General features: G+C 37.2%; 1 protein-coding gene across 2 annotated transcripts in view; it reads right to left on the bottom strand.

Moving 5' to 3' along the window:
• The window catches only part of PLXDC2 (plexin domain containing 2), a 490,381-nt gene that overhangs the window by 287,277 nt on the left and 178,107 nt on the right, over nucleotides 1-24,997 (bottom strand). For both annotated transcript variants that reach the window (XM_027847979.1, XM_027847980.1), the window contains exon 2: nucleotides 10,280-10,491. In XM_027847979.1, the coding sequence (XP_027703780.1) occupies nucleotides 10,280-10,491 (212 nt within the window). The remainder of the gene's footprint in view (nucleotides 1-10,279; nucleotides 10,492-24,997) is intronic.

Raw genomic sequence — 24,997 nt, 5'->3', positions numbered from 1 at the left:
GATCAGAGCAGGGTTGCAGGGATCTCTTTGCCAGTGCTGAGGCAGGAATCTCTTGCTTTACCAGTGCTTGGATCTGGGTCACAGTTCTGAGGGGCGGTCGGGGGTGAGGAGGAATGCTGGTGTGGTGAAGCTTATTGTTGCTAAGGAGAGGAAACACGTCTCCCCTTATCATACCACCTTGGAAGAACTGAAAATTTACGGATCACTACAAGTACCTCTGAAAACAGCTGTACAAACCCCTGAAGCTTGGGACAGTACACTCCTCACATTGGAAGCAGACTTTTATCTTAACAAAGAGTTTAAAACTCAAGTAATTGGCCAGAATCATGAGTAAGCAGCGCAAAAAGAGCCAGACTATATTATCTTACTTTGGTGACAAAGAAGATCAAAACATACAACCAGAAGAAGACAACAAAGTCAAAGCTCCTACATCCAAAGCCTCCAAGAAAAATATGAATCAGTCTCAGGCCTTGGAGGAGCTCAAAAGGGATTTTGAGAAGCAAGTAAGAGAAGTAGAGGAAAAACTGAGAGTGATGCAAGAAAATCATGAAAAACAAGTCAACAGCTTGCTAAAGGAGACCCAAAAGAATACTGAAGAAAATAACACCTTAAAAAATAGCCTAACCCAAATGGCAAAAGAGGTCCAAAAAGCCAATGAGGAGAAGAATGCCCTAAAAAGCAAAATTAGCCAAATGGAAAAGGAAGTCCAAAAGATTACTGAAGAAAATACTTCCTTAAAAATTAGAATAGAGCAATTGGAAGCTAGTGACTTTATGAGAAATCAAGGCACTGTAAAACAAATCCAACAGAATGAAAAATTAGAAAACAATGTGAAATATCTCACTGGAAAAACAACTGACCTGGAAAATAGATCCAGGAGAGAGAATTTAAAAATTATTGGACTATTTGAAAGCCATGATCAAAAAAAGAGCCTAGACATCATCTTTCAAGAAATGATCAAGGAAAACTGCCCTGATATTTTAGAACCAGAGGGCAAAATAGAAATGGAAAGAACCCACCGATCTCCTCCTGAAAGAGATCCCCAAAGGAAAACTCCTAGGAATATTGTAGCCAAATTCCAGAGTTACCAGGTCAAGGAGAAAATATTACAAGCAGCCAGAAAGAAACAATTCAAGTATTGTGGAAACACAATCAGGATAACACAAGATTTAACAGCTTCTCCATTAAGGGACCGCAGGGCATGGAATATAATATTCCGGAGGGCAAAGGAGATAGGATTACAACCAAGAATCACCTACTCAGCAAAACTGAGTATAATTCTTCAGGGGAAAAAATGGTCATTCAGTGAAATAGAGGATTTTCAAGCATTCTTGATGAAAAGACCGGAGTTGAATAGAAAATTTGATTTTCTAATACAAGACTTGAGTGGAACATGAAGAGATAAACAGGAAAGAGAAAATCATAAGAGACTTATTAAGGTTGAACTGTTTACATTCCTGTATGGAAAGATGAAATTTGTAACTCATGAGACCTTTGTCAGTATTAGGGTAGTTGGAAGGGAAAAAATTATATGTACATATATATAGATATAGATAGATAGATAGATAGATAGATAGATAGATAGATAGATAGATAGATAGATAGATAGATAGAGGGCACAGGGTGAGTTGAAAATGAAGGGGTCATATCTGGAGAATAAAATTAAGGGGTGAGAGAGGAATATACTAGAAGAAGGAGAAAGGGAGAGGTAGAATGGGGCAAATTATCCCACAAAAAAAAAACAACAGAAAAGAAAAGGCTTTTACAGTGGAGGAGAAATGGAGGAAGGTGAGAGGGAATGAGTGAATCTTATTCTCATAGGATTTGACTTAAGGAGAGAATAACATACACACTCAATTGGGTATGGAAATCTGTCTTACCCTACAGGAAAATGGGGGCAGAAGGGGACAAGAGAGTAGGGGAATGATACAGAGGAGGGCAGATTGGGAAAGGGAGTAATCAGATGCAAATACTTCTGAGGAGGGACAGGGTCAAAAGAAAGAATAGAATAAATGGGTGGGTGGGATAGGATAAAGGGAAATAGAGTTAGTTTTTCACAGCATGTCTACTATGGAAGTGTTTTGCATAACTGCGCATATATAACCTATATTTAGTTGCTTGCCTTATCAATGAGGGTGGGTGGGGGGGAAGGAAGGGAGAAAATTTGGAACCCAAAGTTTTAAAAATACACGTTTAAAAAAATGTTTTCACATGCAACTGGGAAATAAGAAATACAGAAAATGGGGTATAGAAATCCATCCTGCCCTACAGGAAAATTGAACGGGAAGGGGATAAGAGAAGGGGAGGAGAGATAGAAGGGAAGACAGACTAGGGGAAGGGGTATTTAGAATGCATGCCATCTTGGGGTGGGGGGAGGGGTGAGATGGGGTGAAAATTTGGAACTCAAAATCTTGTGGAAGTAAATGTTGAAAACAAACAAACAAACAAAAAAATAGATGCTGAGATTCTTATAATCTAGCCACTGCTTAGATTCTTATAATCTAGCCAATAAACCAATAATTTACTAATGTTCAGACTCCTTAAGAGTCTGCCCAATATGATGGATATTCTAATAAACCTTGTCTTTGACTGAAAAAAAAAACTTAAAAAGAGAACTCAGATTGTAGACACAATGGAAGATTAGAGTAGAAAGCAACAAGGACAAGGGAAAGAACAGAGATGACATGTATTGAAAAGAGAGAGTATTGCCTGGTGACCAGAGAAAGAACTGCTGACTAGGCAGCCTCAGGCTCAGAATCACTGGTTTCTAAGTAGAACCATAATGCAGTAGATTGAAAGCCTTGGGAAAAAAAACAAAACAAAAAACAAAAAAAACAAACCAACAAAAAGACAAAAAACCAGTGGTAATGGTAACTTGATTATTAATGTCTGACAAACACATGGGATGAGGCAAAAGATAAGTCATTAGTCCTGCCTAGAGTTCAGAGTAAGGGTAGCTGGAGACACGGGGCCTGGTCAGGTACAGAGAGGAAAAAAAAAATATGTATATATATATAATATATAATATATATATTAATATATATAATACATTAATATACATATATATATATATATATTTAAGAGACTCACTCTCCAATCATTGGCCAGGTCTGCTCTGCCCCAGGGCACATTCCAATTATGTCTCCAAAGTCAAGATCTCAAAAGACCTTTCCATCTTGGACTGGTGGCCAGTGTAGGTATTAGATACCAATTTGTTGACTGAATAACTGAGAAAATAAAAATTACCTAACAACCAATATGTGTTTGTGTTTTTTAATGATGAAAACATGCAAAGCAATTTGTTTTCACTTAAACATTAACCAAGCTTAACCATGCTTACCTTAAGTCATAGCCAGGGGCAATCTAGCTAGAGAAATAAATGTATTACTATTTTGCATATAAGAGGAATTTATTTGAGAAATTATTTGTTTTTCACATCTGCATAGCCAAATAATTTAGCTCACTTGTCTTGTTCATGAGTCATTGAAGCATTGTACACAAATCTTCTGAAATAAACATATTAAAGGGAAAGCTGTAAAATATTATGTCTTTTGAGAGAAATGATAGAGCAACCAGGGAGACTCATTACAACCTGTTTATCTGCAAAACTTCAAGACAATCAGGTATGTGTTTGGCAGAAAGGAGAGAATATCTTAGGACTTTCTCCATAGACAAACTCTACTGGAGTTTGGACACTGAGTCAATTTCATCAAGACAGACTCCCAAAACAGACCCATCTACACTTTGACATTTATATACATACATACACGCATATATATATATATATACACACACACACACACACACACACACACATATACACACACACATACATACATACACGTATATATATATATACACACACACACATACACACACACACATACATACATACACGTATATATATATATAACATATATATATACACACACACATACATACACATACATATATGGTGGTAATAGAGAATGATGTTTAAGTTTGGTTGGTATTGCTGTTGCTGCTGCTGCTGCTGCATGTGTGTGTGTATGCCTGAGCACCTGAGAGTGAGTGCTTGTGTGCTACCCTTGTGTCTGCCCACCCTTCCTACACCCCTATACTTGTTTGCTGTTTTTAATCTTTTCTAGACTGGGAAGCCGGACACCCCAGGTTGTCAAGAACTGAATGATAACTAAGCAACCCCAGTGCTGTAACTTAGAACTGAAGGCACTGGAAGGGAATTGGGGGGGGAGGCGCGGGTAAGGATTGAGTGCGGGGACTGTCATAGTTAGGCTCAGAGGACTTTTTTTAAATTATTTTTCATTCAGAGTATTTTTCTGGAGACCAGAGGTTACTGGAAATTTCCAGGTGAATTTAGATATTATCATAATCCTGGCACTCTAAGGTGCTATTTTCCCCCTTTCCTTTGTTTTAAATTACCCACTGTGGAGATGGACTTTGATCAAATTAACAGGATAATTGCTCCATCTCCACTTTACTTTGTTTTGTATAAACAGAATCTTGGGCTAAAGGCCCAGGCTAAATGCATTATAGACTGGATTTGGCTTTTCTCTAGAGGAAATCCTTTGAAATGCTGAGGTTGTTAGCATTCCAGCAGCAGAGATTTCACATAGGTATTTCATAAATATTCATTTGAGAGTATGTGGGGAAGGGAGTAAGAATGGGGGAGGGATTTAGAAAGAATTAAATAAATCACACAGCTTGTCAAATCTGCAGGCCACCCACTCTACCCACTCTACCCACTGCACCACCTAGCTCCCTCAGCATTATGCAAACACTTTCCAGGACAGTTCAAAAATAGTATCTATTTCCTGTAAATAATATCTGAAGTATCAAGTAATGCTAAAAAGCCAACTCTTTCGTAGTATGGTTTATATGAGTATTGTAATAATTCTTTCTAGCATCTTTTAGTAAAGGTTTGAAGGTAAGTTAGCAGTAGCTTCCCCAGATAACAGTGTTCTAAAAGCGAATTTTACTGAGAAGTCAAATCTGCTCTCATTATGTATTGCCAGAATCATGGTTCACCCCATGATAGAGAATTACCCCTTCCCTTTATCTTGAATAATACAGTTATGAAGAACAGGGTAAACTTACATGGACAACTCATTCCCCACAATCTGGCACAGAGGAAGTACTGGGCTCAAGCGAGACTTTCATTTTGTATCTCTGGTTTCTTGTCCACAATAGATACTGATGAAAACTTGTATGAATACAGCTATGGACTGGATACATGGTTTCTTTGGCATAGGGGAGTGATTTCAAATTCAAATAGAAACAAAGGCTCTAAATAAACCTAAAGATCCCTGTGGGTATCTACTGACTTAGAATACTACATATTGACATTTAATATATTATTGTATATCTATGTTACATTTTTATATATTTTGTTAAAGTATCCCCATTACTTTTGTATCTGGTACTCTCCATACTAATATTGCTGCCACATATCTGGTACCTCTTGCTATAGAGAATTCCCAAGTTTGGAAACTCCCAAGTTCTGCAATTTCTAGTTTCAGATAGTTTGTAATTTATACTCATTAGAGAGAGCATGGTCATTGTAGATGGCAGGACTCAGAGGCAGGGCTCAAACTTGGGCTTTTCTGACTTTAAGAACAATTATTTTTTCTTATTTTTGTATAAATTGCTCTCCTGGTTCTGCTCTCTTCACTTAGCATCAGTTCATACTAATCTTCACAGGCTGATACACTGATACATCTCCTCCTTCTTCTTCTTTTTTTTTTTTTTTTTGGTGAGGGCAATTGGAGTTAAGTGAATTGACCATAGTCACACAGTTAGTGAGTGTTATGTGTCTGAGGCTGGATTTGAACTCAGGTCCTCCTGACTCCAGGGCCGTGCTCTATCCACTGCACCACCTGGCTGCCCTGACACATCTCCTTTTAGAGTAACTGTTCAGAAGGTAGCTCCTTACTCTTTCTTGTTAAGTAGTCACACATTCATGCAAACAGATGGCATACAAGAAGAAACATAACATAAATCAACATTCAGGTCAAGAGTGATGTTTACCAACTGCTACTTTCTTGTTTATTCAACAGAAAATACAATTAGCCTCAAATTGAAAAAGATACCAAAAATGTCATCTTTTCATGGCACAAAAGGGGGAGGGGGAAATCCACCTGTTCTATCAGTTAGCTGAATCCTTCTACTTGGATAAAAGGCTTTAAAACTCCTCCATTATCTGGGGTTGTACAGTATCACAGAGATGTGCTGCTCCTAAAGGAGGAGAAAGAACAGCCTCATCTGAGCTAGAATTCTTTCTTGCCAAAAAACTCACTCTACTGACCCCTTGCTGTTGTTTAGTGGACATGGGTTACGAAGTCTAGACAGTGGTAGAATTGGGGAGAATACACATTTGAATGCTATTTTGGCCTTGACCTCATAACTAGACAAATGAGTTTGAATGTGACGCAACCCACATTCCTAGTCTAAATAATTCCCATTCTTATCGCTGGCAGTGGAAGCATTTGAAGGAAAGGACACGTGGAATCTTGGATACCCACTGTTTCTATTAAGCCTATGCGATCAAAATGCACATCCATTTCTTTCCTTTTGTGAAGTCAAATCAAGCAGAAGTGGGTACAACAAAAGAGGAAGCAATCTTCAAAGAGAGACATTGAGAGAGAGGCAGGTGACAAATACACTCTATGGAGCCCTGCCTCGGGACAAGATTTTTTTTACTTCTTGCCAAAAGACATCACAAAGTCTGTCTGTGTGTGCCTGTGTTGTTTTTTTTTTTGTTGTTGTTGTTATTCATTTCAAAATTAATAACAATACATAGTGTATCTCTGAAAACAGAATGAAAAGAAAAATCTCCTAATCATAAAAACCACGCATTTAGCAGTAGCTAGGATTAAAGTTTAGCTAGTTATAGTATTTCCCAAGGTAATGGAGTAAACTTTTTTTTTTAATTTGTGTAAATCTGCCCCAGTCTACAATAGAGAACATAAAGTCATAATGGGTTTTATTTTTCTCCTTTACTCTCAGCAGGATGCTCGTTCTGGATAGTGAAGAGAACTACTCATCTGTATACTTCTAGATTTCGGAAACTATATTTTAGGTAAGCATTTGCTTAGAGTGGAGTTTTGTTATTTACTTGATATAACAAAACCCCACACAACAGATGGGAGAAGAGTTGCCTGCATGCTCTTGGCTCTCTCCCCAGTGCATCCCTTTTTTTTCGATTTACAATTCAACAACCATGTGTTAAAACATTAGGAGTACAAAGAAAAAGAAATAAAACTAATCCCTGCCCTAACGGAAAAGTTTCTCAGAGAATGTGGCTTATGAGCTAAACCTTAAATGAAGCTAGAAATTCTAAGAGGAATAAATGAAGAGCAAGGGCATTCTAGGCATCTGCAACATCCTGGGCAGTAGTACAGTGGTAGGAGATAGAATCCTAAATATATCAGCAGAGCTGGAAGGCAGAGTTTGTGAAAAGGAGTAATATGGAATAACCCTAGAAAATCAGACTGGAGTTGGATTCAGAAGGATTTTAAGCATCATTCAATCAACAAGCATTTATTAAGCAACTGTTTGCCAAGCACTCAGCTAAACACTAGTGAAAAGGGAAGGAAGGAAGGAAGGAAAGAAAAGGAAGGAAAAGAGGGAGGAAGGGAGGGAAAAAGAGACAGATGGACAAAGAAGGAAGGAAGGAAGGGAGGAAAGAAAGAGGAATATCATCTGTTATTAGAACATTCCATTCTAATGGGATGGGGGAAGACAAAACATGAGTGTGTGTGTGTGTGTGTGTGTGTGTGTGTGTATGTATGTACCAACATACATAATGTATCCACAATGAATCTAGGATAGGTCTGAAAGGGGAAGACCAGCATCTCAGGGAATGAGGGGTGACACAGCTTCATGTAGAAGGTGGCATTTAAAGAAAACTGGTGATTCTGAGAGTTGGAGGTGAGAAAGAAATATATGCCAGGCATAGGGGATAACCAGTGCAATGCAAAGGTGTGGAAACTAGAGACAAAACATTGTTTGGGAAGAATTGCAACTAGAACAGTATGGCTGCTAACAGAAAAGTAAAAGCGCATAATATGTAGAAAGAATGAAAAACAAAGGTGGGCAGCTAGGTGGTACAGTGGATAGAGTATTGGCCCTAAAGTCAGGAGGACCTGAGTTCAAATCCGGCCTCAGACCAAACACTTGACACTTACAAGCTGTGTGACCCTGGGCAAGTCACTTAACCCCAATTGCCTAAACAAAAAGAAAAGAAAAAAAAAAGGAGCTAAGGTGTAAAGAACATTAAATCTCCAACTTGATAGTATATATTTAATCTTGAAGGTAATAAGGAATCATTGGAGTTTATTGAGCAGGGGGTGACATGGTCAATCCTAAACTTTAGGAAAGTCTCTTTGGTGGCTATGAGTAGGCTAGATTGGAGAGGGAAATGAGGCTTGAGGTAGAGAAACAAAATAGGAAGCACAAAAGTCCAAGTACGAGCTGATTAGGGTCTGAACTACGGCAATACCTGTATGAATGGAGATAACAGGACAGACGTGAGAGACAACAGATGTGGAAATGATAGTATTTGGCAAATATTTAGACACATGGCAGGAACAGAATGGATTGAGGAGGACATGGCAGGCTACAGCTCTAAGACATAAGGAAATTCTAAAGGAATAGGGTAAGGTGTGTGTGTGTGTGTGTGTGTGTGTGTGTGTGTGTGTGTGAGACAGAGAGTTAGAGGGAGACAAAGAGGGAGACAGAGAGATTGAGAGACATGAGACAAGATGAGGAGTTCTATTTTGGATATAGATAAGTTTGAAATACCAAATGCCTATGGGAAGTTTTTTTTTTGCTAAAAGTCATTTCATAATGAGAGAGAGAGAGAGAGAGAGAGAGAGAGAGAGATTAGGGCTGGATAATAAAAATGGTTATTGAACCAGGGGATAAGGAGTGGTGGTGGTAGCACTAATGAGAGACAGCAAAGAGAGAAAAAGGCTTCAGTACACCCATGGTTAGTAGGTGTGACTCAGATAATAAATGAACCAAGGATACAAAGAAGATTTGTCAGACAGGTAAGAAAATCAGGAGAGAGCAGTGTCGAGGAAACCCAGAAAGGATCAGATTTCAGGAGGAGAGAGGAATCAACAGAAAGAGTTAAGAAGGATGAGGCGTAAGAAGAGGCATCAGATTTGGCAAAGTTCTTAAGCTGAGAAATGCATTTTATCCTAAAGTCAATAGTGAACCACCAAATATTGTCAAATAACAGAAACAGTCATCCTGGCACCTGATGAGGATTATTTTGCCAGCTATGTATAGGATTGACTACTAGAGAAAGGAGAGGACAGCTTTTGGCCTGTTGGTTCAATTAGAGTGGTGCTACACACAATCAGGTGAGAAGAGATGAAGGTTAGCACTGCAGGAGGTGCACAGTCTGTAGAGACCACTGAGGTCATCTGATAAACCCAAGTGACTTGCCAAAGGATTTTGTAAAATCTGCCAAGCATTTTTCCTTATTAAGAATTCTTAATTCTTCTGTCTTCTGGGGGGAAAACTAGACAGAAGATTTTGCCAATCATCAGGGGAAACAAAGTTATAGTGCTATTTTCAGTACTCATATTTTATCTGCTTCTTGGTATAGAAACCCTTTACAAACAAAAACAGTATCACAGACATAATAGGGCACACAAGAGAAAAGGATGTTTTTCTAAAATTTAGAATCCTCTCCCACAGCCATTCAGGCTGAGTTTCTGGCAGAATGAATAAACTAATCTTCAAATTCATGAGGCAGATAATTTAGTTATTTGTTCTATTTCCAAAGCCAGCTTAGCTTTACAAAATGAAGGGAATGGACAGCAAAGTGTAGTATAAAGAAAACTCGGTTTCTAGGCTTACCTCTGCTCAGAACTAGTCAGGTGTCATAGAAAGTCATTTAGCCTCTATGGGTCTCAGTTTCCTGAACTGAAAAATGAGGGGTTTGAGCTATATTAAATATTCTCTGAAGTCCCTTTTAGCTCAATGATTCCATGGTTAATCTTGAAAACAAATAAGTCAATCCCATTCCTTCTAAATGATTGACCTGTAATATAGGTACTTTGTATGAATTACAAAAGCTGAGTGTCCTGATGGATGTCTTGTAAGCTCCATTAAAGTAGAGACTGTGTCATATATAGATATGTATAGATATGACTCTGCTGCTACCCACAACAGATGGCAATGGTACCTTACACCCAACTGATGATCAATCACTATTTGTTTAGTTAGAATGGTATAGATTGAATTTCAGATACTAAGAATATAGCTCTACCTCAATCTGTGTGTTGTTGTCATGTCCATCATCGAGGAGCAGATCTGCAAAGCCTCTCGGTTCCGATGAATCTTGACCCATACTCGCTCGGTTGGTGTCAATTGACTTGAGAGGCTCTGAGTTTCTTTTCCACCTGTGGCTGTATACATGTGAGTCTATGTCTGCCTCCTCTTCTCCATGAGAAAAGCCATGGACAACTTCATAAAGCACATCTGTTTGGGGGGGGAAAAGGTTGTTTTCTGTTAACAAAGAATTCATAATCGTCGTGTGGGAGAAATTGATCAAAACAACCAAAAGCTTTTTTAGGTGCCATGTGGTAGGCATTAGCTAAGGAGGAAATACACTGCTCCAAATGAAATATCTTCTTTTTGTTCACCACGAAAGATAGAAATCCATCTTCTAAAAGTAAAACAGTTTTACAATGATTATTCTTTGTACTTTTGTAATGTTATCTATGTGGAATAATATTAATACTAACAATAATAATTTAAAATATTAATCATTAGCATTTACCTAGCACTGACTATATGCCAGGTGCCATCCTAGGCACTCTTTAATTATTATCTTATTTGATCTTCACAACAACCCTGAGAGGTAGGTGCTATTATTAGCCCCTTTTTTATAGATGAAGAAAATGAAGGAAACAAATATTAAGTGTCTTGCCTAAGGTCACACAACTAGGAAGGGAATTTAAAATCAAATTCTCCTGATTCCACATCTGACACTCCATTAGTGGACCACCTAGCTGCCCCAGTCATGGGTATAGAAGTCAATGACCAGAGAGTCCCTAAAATAGTTCACATTCATAATGCAATATATTGTTCCCTTCCCCCAATACTTGGTAAATAGCTATCCTCTTCTCTTAGTCCCAGGAAAATAAACAAGAACTCGTAAAACCAGAAAAATTCAACTAAATAATGTTTGATTCACTGGAAAACAGAATCCTTACAATATTTGCTTACACGTCCCATTTTATGTCTGTGAGTTGTAATGAAAGACAATGAATTTTAAAAAAAAGATGCATTTGGATGAAATTATACATGTCATCACTCTAGCATTAATTTGAGAATTTATCTCATATATTCTAACTTGATTCCCTGTCTGCCTAAGCCAGCGAAACACTTCTGAGACGCTCCAGCAACGTGCAAGCTGCCCCCTTTTTTGTCATGTTACCTAGGAGTTCTATCAGAACAGTGAAGTATGACAGTGATAAGCACCTATACAGAAATGGACCAGAAGGCAAGAAGATCAATCATAATGGCATTTCAAAGCCATCAGTGGAGACTGGCCCTGCTGACCTGGTTCATCTTGTACAACAGGAGGGAAAATTAGATTCAATCACTGCTCCCAGTCTTTCATTTCAATAGGTCAGGGTATGCAGTTTCTTGTCGAGAGGGACAAGCTCCCTCTCCCCAGTGAAGTCCTCTTCACCGTAGCAAAATATGATTTGACAGGCTTTACAACTGGTGGGTTGTAGGATCAAAAAGGGCTAAGAGAAGAGTGATTTAATTACAGCTGTGATTTTCCCCTAAGGCAAAAACATTCTCAGAGATCAAAATGTGTTTAATACAGTCTATAATATCATTAGAATTGCTGTTTGAAGCCCCATTAATCAATCAAAGCCTACATTCATGGTCACAGGCGTAATGGCTCTCATTTTCTCCTTTTGGGAGAGGAAAGTGCTAACGGTGTCCCTCCTTCTGCCTGAAGACACAATATTCTCTCATTCTCCAGGAAATCAAATGGAAGTCCGGCTGCTGGGTGTTCTGGTGATCACAGCAGAAGGAACAAAAGCACCCTGGCAAAGCAATCCTAGCGAAGTCTTTGAAATGACCGGGCCACATTATTGGAGAAAGACCCATTTGAAGCTGCTTGTTTGTTCATCTATCAAGTAAATGGTTATTTATTTGGCAAACCTTTATCTAGCCAGGTAGGCCATTAATACCAGGTGAGCGGTCTTGTCTGCATTAGGCTATACAGAGGATACAAAGAAAACAGCAAATCATCATGGCCACCTCGTATCTTTTAATGAGATTAGTGAGGGAAATGGAGCAGGTAGGTGGTACACTGAATATAATTTGGGGTCTGTAGTTAGAAGTACTTGAGTTCAAATCCAGCTTCAGACACTTACTAGCTGTGTGACCATAGGCTTAACCTTGTTTGCCTCAATTTCCCCATCTGTCAAATTAGCTGGAAAAGGAAATGGCAAACCACTCCACTACTTTTACCAAGAAAACCCCAAAGGACTTAACGGAAATGATTGAACAACAAAACAAGATCAATAGAAAACATCTGGAGTTCAAAGATAAGAGCATTACAAATCAGTTCTAAGAGCAGGGCTATAAATGGCATGGGATCAATGGAGCTTTGACCCAGGGCATTTACATTTTAGGTAGGGTGGGGCAAATTCCTTCTTTGTGATAACTACCATTCCCAGACTTCTCCATCTAGACCCTGTACTGTCATAGGTTATAATCATTCCCTGGGTCACCACCTCTAGGGTTCCACTGCAATGACAACCTTGTCCCAAGTCTTACTTCCTCCCCGCTCCCCTTTTGTGAAATGGTATAGAAAAAGATGGGGGAATTATTCCCTAAGAGACTAGTCACCACAGAGAAGAATACATAACCTATATCTCAGTAAAGAAGGAATGTCTCGGGGGCAGCTAGGTGGTGTAGTGGATAGAGCACCAGCCCTGAAGTCAGGAGGACCTGAGTTCCGGACTCAGACCAAACACTTGACACTTACTAGCTGTGTGACCCCGGGCAAGTCACTTAACCCCAATTGCCTAAAAACAAACCAAAAAAAAAAAAAAAGATGGAATGTCTCATTGCTGCACACTGAATTCTCTGTGTCTTTCTCAAAAAAAAAAAAAAAACAACACACATCTAAATTCACCTTTACCAAATAATTAGCTGTCAGAGACAGCTCTACCAGTGAATGAGCTCCTGCTCATAATTCCTCCTTGTGAGCTAATTACAAATCTGTAAAATCCTCCCTTCTACATAAACTTGTGAGATGGTAACAAGTAATATGAGAGGCTGCCTTGAAGAATGCAGACGAGTGTAGCACACATAACAGATCAGATCTTTGGTGTGTTTGCCATATACAACAGAAATCATTCACAATGGACGTCAAATATTCGATAATCCATTTGTTTTCTTATTTGATAACAGATCAGAGGAACTGCCAGAGTCTTTCAAAATACATTTCTCCTCTCCATATTGTTAGTGATTATATGTATATATACCCAGGTATACATATAATATATGATCACTGTATATGAATGCATATGTATGTGTATGTTAACACAGACATGGATGTGTTTAAAAGTTATAATAGTGTACATTTGTATATCTACATATGTTTATACCTATATGTTCAATTTATTTATGTGTGTATATATTTAGTTCTAGATATCTAACCTATGGATTTCTGGATGTAGATATATACACAGAGATATCTATAGGTAGATACATAGGTAGATAAATCAATAGGTATAGATATGTACACACTAGATATCTATAGGTAGATATCTATATCTATGTATAGCTATGACGACTATAACGATACATAAATATAGATACATATAAACACACCTATAGGCAATTAGGTGGTGCAGTAGGTAGACTGCTGCACCTGGAGCCAGGAAGACCTGAGTTCAAATCCAGCATCAGACACTTACTAGCTGTATGACCCTGGTTGTGTCACTTAACCTCTGTGTACTCTAACTTCCTCCTCTATAAAATGGAGATAATGAATGCACCTACCTCCCAGAGTTGTTATGAGGATAAAACTAGATAAATTAGATATTTGTAGAGCATTTTGCATAGAATACACACATGTGTATATAAGAATATGCAACTGCCTATAACTATATATAACGTAGATAATTTTTACAGTGCTTTAAAATGAACAAAGTGCTTTACGTATAGTGCCTCATTTGAATCTTATGCCAACTCTATATGGTAGTTGCTACTATTATCCTTATTTTACCGAAGAGGAAATGGAGGTTCCAAGAGGTTACGGGGTATGTGCAGTGTTGAACAGTGAGTGTCTGAGCAGGGATTTCGGACCCAGGCCTTCTTGACTTCAAATCTGCCCCTTTCTACTCACTAGGATTCCATCGTCCATGGCTCCTTGAGGCACGTTTGGCATGTCCCCCATATTATTTCAGGGGAAATAATACGTATTATTTCCCCGTATTATAAAGGGGAAAAAAGCTGCATTTAAAGAAGTATGAGCTTGGAGCAGAATGGGATTCTTATGTCTGTAATTTGAAAAAAAAAACAAAAACAAAAACAAAAACAAAAAAGCATGAACAAAAACATTCTCTGCCTTCTCACTCCAAAGTCCTGCTTTTCAGAAAGAAGAAACTTGATGTGATGTTTGGAGATGCTGAAACCTGAACATTCAAGTCCTTTCCTTGTCATCATTCCTCATTGAATTTTGAATTCAGATCCAAGAAATCATTTTGACAAACCCTCTCATACCACAGGAGAAAGCAGAAACCCAGAGGGTTCAAGCCTGAGCTTACCAAACAGTCTAGTGATAGCAACTAGACTTGAAATCAGGTCTACTGCCACCCTGCCTTCATTTTTTCAACTAAACCCTGATTTCTTTCTAGCTCAGGGTTAAAAAAAACAACCTTATTGAACTTTTCTGTCATGTTTTTAGTAGTTTAACTGAGTGCTAGTTGAGGGGGAAGAAGACTGTTGAGCAGTTGTAGTATTAAATAAATTTACATGGATTGAACTAATATCAGAAGTTGGCAATTAATATTGAAACAATTAGATGATGAAAAGGTCTCACTTCCGCTTTGTTGAATGTAAATGTAAGATAAAGCATTAGTCCTTTGCTTAGATTATGGGTAAATTGATGCTTGGGTAAGACATATAGCAAAAAAAAAGTCTGTATTAAATCTATAATAAATTCTACATTATCTAGAAACCTCTCTGAACATGTCCTTCCGGATAACTGAGTTTTCCAGTGAAAAGTAAGTGATGACAGAGAGAGTAAAATGAGAGAGAGAGAGAGATAGACAGACATCTATGTGTGTGTATATATATGTGTGTGTGTACGTATATATGTATATATGTTATATACATGGAGAAGGATTATGTGTCTGTATTTGAGAAGTTTGTAGTCTTCTACTTTGCTATCACACCATCTTTATTACAGTGTTCAACATTCTTGCTGATGCAAAATTCAGCAAAAAACTGCTGGGAAAACTGGAAAGCAGTTTGGCAGAAACTAGGCATAAATCAACATCTTATGCCACAGACCAGGAGAATGTCAAAATGGATAAATGATTTAGCCATAAAGGATGATAGCATAAGTAAATTAGAGGAGGATGGAGAAATGTACCTGTCAGATCTATGGATAAGGCAAATGTTTATGACCAAACAAGAGATAGAGAGAATGATGGGAAATAAGATAGATAACTTTGATTACATGAAATTTAAAAAAAAAAAGGTTTTGCATGAGCAAAACTAATACAGCCAAAATTAGAAGGAAAACAAGAAACTGGGGGAAAATAACATTAAATTCATCTGATAGAGGCTTCATTTCTCAAATATATATGGAACTGTGTCAAATTTTTCAAAATAAGAGCCATTCTTTAGTGGATAAATGGTTATAGATTATGAACAGAGAATTTTCAGAAGATATCAAATCTATCAATAACCACATAAAAATGTTCCAATTCACTATTAGAGAAACACACATTAAGACAACTCTAAAGTACCACCTCAGGCCTATCAGATTAGGTAACATGACAGAAAAGGAAAATGACAAATGTTGGAGGGAATGTGGAAAAATTGGGATACTAATGCAATGTTGGTGGAGTTGTAAACTGATACAACTACTCTGGAGAATAATTTGGAACTATGCCCAAGGGGCTATAAAAACCATATACACCCTTTGACCCAGCAATATTACTATTAAGTCTGTTTCCCAAATAAATAAAAGGAAAAGGAAAAGGATCTATATGTACAAAAATATTTATAGCAGTTCTGTTTGTGGTGACAAAGAATTAGAAATTGAGGGGCTGCCCATTAACTGGGGAATGACTGAACAATTTATGGCATATGATTGTGATGGAATACTATTGGGCTATAAGAAATGATGAGTAGGATGTTTCAGAAAAAACCTGGAAAGACTTATATGAATGGATGCAAGGTGAAGGGAGCAGAACCAGGAGAACACTGTACACAATAACAGCAATATTGTACAACGATCGAATGTGAATGACTTAGTCATTCTCAGAGGTACAATGATCCAAGATAATTCTGAAGGATTTAGTGATGAAAAATCCTATCCACCTCCAGACAAAGAATGGATGGAGTCTCAATGCAGATAGAAGCATACATTTTTAAAATTTTATTTTTCTTGTTTTATCTTGTTCGTGTTTTCTTTTGCAACATTAGTAATATGTAAATCTGTTTGCCATGACTTCTTATGTATAATCAATATCAAATTTCCTTCTCAAAAGGGGGGGAAGGTGGGAGGGAGGGAAAGAATTTTGGATCTCAATTTAAAAAAATAATTTTACATGTAATTGGAAAATAAAATATATTAAAATATTTGTTGTAAGAGAAGTCTGTCTAAGGGAGAGGGAGGGGAAGGATACAGAGAAAAAATTAGGCAATATAAAACAAAAGACATCAATAAAATTGGATTTTGAGAAAAGCTCTGTGTGATAACCAAGAAGAATCTCCTTATATTTAAGAGCACTGACTTGTAGGACTGTTCAGACATCTGTCTTGTGGTGTTTATTGTATACTTCTTATACCTGAACTGTGCTCCCCATTGGTGAGGATGCTGGGTTTTTTAATGCTGACTTCTAGACAGAGAAGTTGTTACTAGTCTGTTCACATGATGTCAGTTGCTTGGTCATCAAAATGAAGACAAATATTATATTAAAAAAGCTTGGATAGTACTTCCTGAATTTTAGAGCATGAACTCAACATTTCTGATTATGTCATAGACACTATGCATGAGCCCCTTCACCAGAATGTTTTTCAATACATACAATATATTGCTACTACTATAGGATTAAAAGGAAAACTGATTGTATTGAAATGTAGTTATCAAAATATTTTAAGTCTACGAACCTCATACTAAAACCCCTATTAAATCTTGAGAGAGTATGTATAAATATGAGATTAAAAACCTGGACTGGAGAAATCCCTTACAGGTTGACTTTACTAGTTCATTAAAAAAAAGTACCAAACTGCTTTTTAAAAATCACCACCAAACATTATACTTTGGAACCAAGAAAAAGGATTATGCACACAATGAATGATCATATTCTGATATTCAGCTGTGACACAAACCAAAGCAGCCCCATCCTTTCCTTTTACTAGACTAATTGAACAGATTACTTGTTTGTTTTCTATCTACTGTACGTTAATTAAATTCATGATGGAATATTCTGATTAGTTCCATGATCATTTCCTCCAATTTATTTTGCTGTATTCTGGTTAATCAGACAGCCTGGAGAAAGCATTGGTTATATCTGAGTCACTGATAGTAGTAAAAAAGGCCTTAAAAAGGGATAAGAAAATATTTTTTCTTGCTCTTGTTGTACTCATTTAACACAGTCCTGGAATATTTCATTCAGTTAAAATGTCAGTGGAACTGTTACTGAAGGAGCTTCTAATTTACTCCATGTAACAAAATGGGAATTAAAGTCCCAACAGTCTCCCAGTCAGTCTGAGATTGGAAATAGACCTGGTATTCCTCCTCATATACCTTGTAATTGTCAGTCAGTCAGTCAATCAAACATCTGAGTGCCTCCTAAGTATCAAGGGAGTGTGTTAAACAGTGGAGATATCAAATAAGACAGCAGACAGTCACTAATCCCCAGGATCTCTCAGTCCAAAAGGGGAGCTGCCACCGCTGCCACCATCACCACCATCATCACCATCATCAGTGTCATCACCATCATCACCACTGTCATCATGGTTGTCATCACTATCATCACCATCATTACCATCATCACCGTCATTACCATCATCACCGTCATTACCATCATCACCATCATCACTATCATCCCCACCATCATCACCATCATCACACTAACATTTATCTAGTGCTTGCTATGTGCCTGGCATTGTGCTTAAACATTTACAATCATTATCTTCTTTGATCTTCACAACAACTCTGGGAGGCAGGTGCTTTTATTATAGCCTTTTTTCAGATGAGGAAACTGAGGCAAAAAGAGGTTCAGTGACTATGTGCAAATAAGATAAAAGGTAAAATATAGATTAGAATTAAGGAGGATTAGGTAGGATTTTAGCTAAGACTGGAAGGAATCTAGGCAAGCCAGGAAGGAGATATGAGTAAGGAGAGAATTCCAGGCATGGAGGAGAGCCAGTGACAGTTCTAGAGCCAGGAGACAAAGTATCTTATTTCAAGAATAGCAAAGAGGCCAGTGCCACTGGACTGCCATAGATGGAGGTGGAGAGGAGGAGGTGTAAGAAGATTGAAAAGGTTGTGGGATTGGGGTGGGACGAGTTATAAAGGCCTTTGAATGTCAAACAGAGGATTTTATATTTGATACCAGATGTGATAGGGAAGTATTAAAATATATTGAGGGTGTGTGTGTGTGACATGATCAGGCATACTCTTTAGGATTATCACTTTGGCAGTAGTAGAAGATGGAATAGAGTGAGAAGAGACCTGCTCTGAGATATATGCTAAAAAATGTAAAAAAAAATGCAGAAGGTGGAAGACATTGAATTTATGGTAGATGTGATTAAATATCTTGCCTTAATGATTCATGAAAATGGGTGCTGCCTTCAAGTTTCTTAACTTTTTTTTAGGTCTCAATATTCCAATTGGTAAAATGAGGGGTTCCAGACTGAATGGACTCTAAGTCATATCTAAATCTGTGATCTTTAGTTTCATGGTTCCCCTTCCAACATGCCACAGTTTAGCCAAACTGGCCCTCTTCCTGTTCCTCATATTTATGGCATTTCATCTCCTATCTCCATACCTTTGCAATGGTCCTCCCCCATACACTCTTTCCCTACTTGTACATCATAGAATTTACTTCCTTAAAGACAAAGGTCCTTAAGTGCTACCTTCTACATCAATCCTTTCCTTGAACTCCCTTAATCCCCTGACTCCTTTGTACTACTAACACTATCCCTCTCTAAACTACCATTGATTTATAATCTATATACTTATATATGAAAATGGCTCCCTGGATAGTGTGTCAAGTTTTTGAGAGCAAAGACTTTTCATTTTTGTCTTGGTATCTCAAATAGCAAGCACAGTTGTGTATTACATAGTGGAGACTTAATAGAGAGCTGTTTTTTGACTGATAAGATTTTAAATGATCTGTCCATATCACAGTATATGGGACATTTTGCCTCATAGTTCTGAAATTGGTCCGTCTGGCATTGGCATTGAAGGAACCATCTTTTCTCCTTAATATTTCAATCATACTTCTGGGTACTGGGGAAAAGGGCATTGGGAGAAGGAAGGAGCAAGGCTAGCAACAGGATGACAAATCTATAAAAAATAAAAAGTCCACTTATCTAAGATGAACTGGACTCAATAAATGGTTCATAGTCTGACTTCAGCAACACTTATGACTGTAGTTGATCATCTTTGCCCACTTCAGTCAATGAAATCATGAAGAAATACTATAAATGGGATTGAAGAATAAATGCCCATAACAGGCAAATTGCAAAGACATGAAGTAGAAACATTTCAAGTTAAAAATGTAAAGTAAGGAGAATGACTACCAACGTCTTTGCCTCTGTAGAATGCAGCGTGTATGAGGCAATTATGTTAGAGTGCCCTGTACAAATCAGTGGGCCCAATTTTAGTGGTGAGGAAGGACTGCAGCCCCTTGACTCACATTTCTGTTACAGAGGCTCTTCAAAAGATTTGAGTAGAATGAATGAGGGTCATTCTAGGTACTTCTGCAGGTTCTCTATTGTTCTCTTCTCTCCCCTTGCCTCCTATCTTTATCCAAAGAATCTTCTATTGGCCATCCTTCCATGCATATGGAAATATCCAAAAAGTCTTAGGGTAGTTTTACTTTTAAACTGTAATAATTTAAGGATTAAACTTAAATATAATCGCATTTCTCTCTTCTTATGATTTTGTGCCATTTATGGGGATCTATTTACCTTAAGGACATTCAAGTTTAAGAAGTCATTACGCCTTTGAGTACTATCATTTAGGAAATTATTGTTCTAATCCGCAAAATGGGAAGGAATTCCTTTCCTTAAACCAAGCTGAAATGAAAGCATTATGTAAGAGAATGGAATGCATTTTAGCCAGAGATCATCTAGTCTAACCTCATTTTGACCACAATGAGGTCTAGGGAGATGAAGTCATAAAATCACAGAATCCTAGATTTAGAGCTGGAAAGGATTTTATAGGGCATGGATTCCCACATCCTACATTTTAGAGTTGAAAAAAAAAGAGAGTCAGAAAGGTTAAGAGACTTGTTCAGAATCACACAGCTTGTAAGTGTCAGGCAAAATCCAGATACAGGTTTTCCTGACTCTGAGTCCGCTGATCTATCTAGATTCTAAGTAGATTCCATCTAGATTCTAAGTCAGTAGCACTACCTTCTACTAAACTGTAATCATTTTTGATTTTAGTATGTTTCTGCAAGTGGACCTCTGTGGGGGAAATACATAGACCTTTTAATTAAATCTGAATAATATCACTTAAAGATTTTGTTTAATATAACCTAAACAGCTTCATGATCATACCACTATAATATTTAGTTTTAATTTTATATCTGTAAAAGTGTACATTTTGGGGCTGGTTTGTTATAGGATGTAATTTTAAAAGAAAAAAAAAACTATCACCATTTATCAGAATGTACCAAATAATGAGATACTGGAATGATTTTTACCATTTCCTTCTCCTGCTCATTTTACAGATGAGGAAACTGAGGCAAATAGGGTTGTGATTTTCTCGGGGTCACACAGCTAATAAGTGTCCCAAGGCCAGATCTGAACTCACAAAGCTGAGTGATCTTGACTCCAGGCCCACTGTCCCATCCACTGTGCCACCTAGCTACATAAGCAACACCAAATAGTGGGAAGAACAATCAGTTACCTTAAGATCCTGTCATCTACAGATGCATCGTAGGGAAGGTTATTTTAGGGAAAAAATAAGTTTACAATTTAAGACAAGCCCCTGTGGTCAACAGAGTGTTGGGATCTGCTAGGCTTGGGTACACAGGAATTAGTAAAGGGAAATGTCTTGCGTGGAAAATATTCTGCCTCTTGAGAAAAATATGACTGTTCACCAGAGTTGGTCAGAAGTCCTAAATTCTTATGATGGTGTTGTGTCAAAGAGAATCTCAAACTTTCTTTTTTCAGAACCAAACAAGTGAGAACTTACAGCAAATTAAACTTGCTGTAGGTATCACATATGTAACACTTTCTTCAGTAGTAGTGCCTTATTTAATAATCAACTACACCTCATAATAACCCCTTATTTGAACCCAATCACACATGACCTATAAGCCACTCCCTTCTTACAACTCTAATCCCCAAATTTATTTCCCAATTTATAAATGAGAATCTGTCAACTGTAACTAGATACTTTTATTAAAATTCTCTAGGGTCAGAACACATCTATAATATTGTACTGATTCCTTACAAACACATGAAAAAGACCAGTGAAAAAGTCAGAGCATATCCAAAAAAGAAAGAAGATAAAGTGCAATACCTTAAAATCATGCCTGAATAGCTTATCCTCCCAATTGCCCTCAGTGTGGCCACTTGCCCAGATGAAGGATTCTTGGAGTTGCATATGAAACCATCCTTCTCTAAGACCAAGGATAGGGACTAATTTAGAGACAAACTGAAGTCAAGACACTTTCCTGGTTGATTACCATATCACCTTAGTTTATATAACATCATCTTCAATGTCATTTCCAATATATCCAACTCATGAGAAGATGATAAGAGGCATCATATCTGGTATGTACTCTATGAATGGTATAAATTGAATATTATTTTAAATTTTCTGAAGGTCTTCTTCAGCCACAAGAAGTAATTTTCTCCCTGACTTATTCAATTTCTTACTTTTTCAAGGCAAATTAAGTGAATTCTTTTTTTGAGAACCCGAGAATTACCAAGTAATAGACCGACATGTTTCATTTGAATGTCCTACTATTCAATTTGAGATAGGCCTAGTGATAATCAGAGGATAAGATTGGTGCTAATGAATATTGAGGCCAACTGAGGAGCAGGGATGCCAAAAAAAAAAAAAAACTTATAAGAGCCACAGTAGAATGCTTCACACCATACTGACAATCCCCACGCTGTGATTCAATGGGCTGCCCTTTATATACAGGGAAGACACTTAACTCACTTTCAAGAAAAAAAAAACAAACTTTTTTTTAAATTTTGCAGTAGTAGAAAAAAGTATACACTCATCTATCCATAGTTTCTTAGCCCAAGAATTAGCCACAATGAGGGGAGAAAAGTATGTTCAATTCAATGTAATCTCTTCCCCCTAAAAAAATCCCCTCCTCCCAAAATTATTGAAGTCCTACTGCACACAAGACACTGAATTAAGCATGGGAGGAATACAAAGACAAAAAGGAAACAGTCCCTGTCTTCAGGGACCCAATTCCTACCTGGGAGATATGACACATATAGAAATAAATAAATACAAAGTATATGCAGAGGGAAACTGAGAAGATACCTCAGATTTGGCTATGTATGAGTAGTCTTACCTCTCTAGCATCATTTGACCATCCTCAATGGGAGTCAATCTAGGACATGTATACATGCACAACATCTTTCATTAGATTCTCTCCTACAAAGTCCATAAACCTGTCACAGTCTCCATATGACGGTAGAATCTAAGCTTTAGAGCTGTGAGTCATTCTTCCTGTGAAGAACAGGTGCTTCTCCTTATGGAGTCAAGAAAAAAATATGTTTTATTTTTTATGGCATTTAAAAAAAAAAGAAGGTAAAGAGAAATCTTTCTTGTGAGAACTGTTTTTACTGTTTTGTCCTAAAGCAACATTATAAAGACAACTCTATGAAAAGTCATTTAGGAATTAGCAGCTTTCAGGAAAGACTTTCCTGTGATGAAAAGAACAAAAAGGTTGAATATAACATTCCCAGTCTTCCTGAGAGACTGCTTAAGTTTTATTTTTATGTAAAATGCCAAAAAGTTTCTTGAGAGACTTCAGTCTAGGGGTTCTTTAGCTGAAGGCCATGAATTCTTTTTTTATAAATATGTTGTGCAAACTTTCTTTCAATATAACTGGTTTCCTTTGTAATCTTATTATTTTTGCTTATTTAATCATAGGAAATTAAAGAATTTATTATATTGAAATATGATTGCTATTGGGAAAGAAAGGTTTTATCCACTTTAGTAAATAAATAATATTAAATGTACTGTGACAAGGGTTTGAGCCAACTTAATATTTAAGGAAAAAATTGAAATTTCATTAGTTAGCAATACAATGCCAAAAACATGTATGTGTAATCCAAGAGTCAGGAAGGGTGAAATAAAAAATAGATATTGAATGAAGTAAAGAGTAATCTACAAATGAACAAGGTCAGCTTCATCAACCCTGCTACATTTCAGCAAACTGAGAAATAAGATTAGCATTTCAGTTCACTGAAGCCTCATTTCCGACTCTAGATGTCAAATTTCTTTGCTCTGAAATGGACAAGAATACCATTTTCTTAAAGTGGAGAGAAATGCTTCATTAAAATTTAAATAGTAATATTAAATATAGGTATATCCACATAGCTTAGACTCTTAAAAATGAAGTTGACTAAAGAATTTCAAATGTTATGGGATATCTGGATTCTAGTATTACTCTCCTAGACAGCATTCTCTAATTAAATTGCATGATTGCATATATTTATGCTGATTATATAATTTGACTAACTTTGTAAATAAACCACAATCAACAAAATTACTTTAAAAAACCCAACACACATATAAGGAAATTAAGACTCAAAAAACTTAGCAAAATTAGTTTTCTTCCCCTGAATGCATTCCCCAAATCACAAATGACTTCAACAATGGAATAAGCAATCCATGGATTACAAAACCCGTATTCCCAGACCACTATGTCTGGTCTTTATAGAAGGCTCTGGCTTTTTTCTAGATTTTGAACATATTTCAAAGTTGCAAGTTACCCTTATTCTTCAGATGCCATTTTCTGATTTTTCTTCTTGCTCTTCCTGGGAAATAATCCCCAGATTAGTATGTCAGGTTATGAACTCTGGGTATTCTGACATTAACAAGTGATTGGTGATGGTGGTGATGAGGGCAGCTGGCCTTTATATAGTACTTTAAGGTGTGCAAAACACTTTACAAATATTATCTCGATTGATACTTTCAACAACCCTGGGAGGTAGGTGCTAGTATCTCCATTTTATGGATGAAAAGACAAAATTAAAGAGTGGTTAAGTCACTTGCTCAGGGGCAGGCACTAGTAATAGTCTGAGGCAGGATTTGAATCCACTTCTCACTGACTCCAAATCCAGAGTTCTAACCATTGTACCAACTAGCTGGCTAAAGGGGTGTGTCTCACTTTAGGTAGAAATACAAGCATACACAAATCACTCAGTAAAGGATAGAATCAAAGAAAATTGATGGCAAAAAAAAGGTTAATGTTGAGATTGAGGTAGATAAACATACCACTAGATACATTGGCATCCTCACAATGTCATAGAAAGAATTGTTAGGCCCCCTGTG

Source organism: Vombatus ursinus, unplaced genomic scaffold (genome assembly GCF_900497805.2).
Source record: "Vombatus ursinus unplaced genomic scaffold, bare-nosed wombat genome assembly UNPS02005459.1, whole genome shotgun sequence".
Classification (NCBI taxonomy): domain Eukaryota; kingdom Metazoa; phylum Chordata; class Mammalia; order Diprotodontia; family Vombatidae; genus Vombatus; species Vombatus ursinus.
This window is presented reverse-complemented; position numbering and strand designations above follow the sequence as displayed.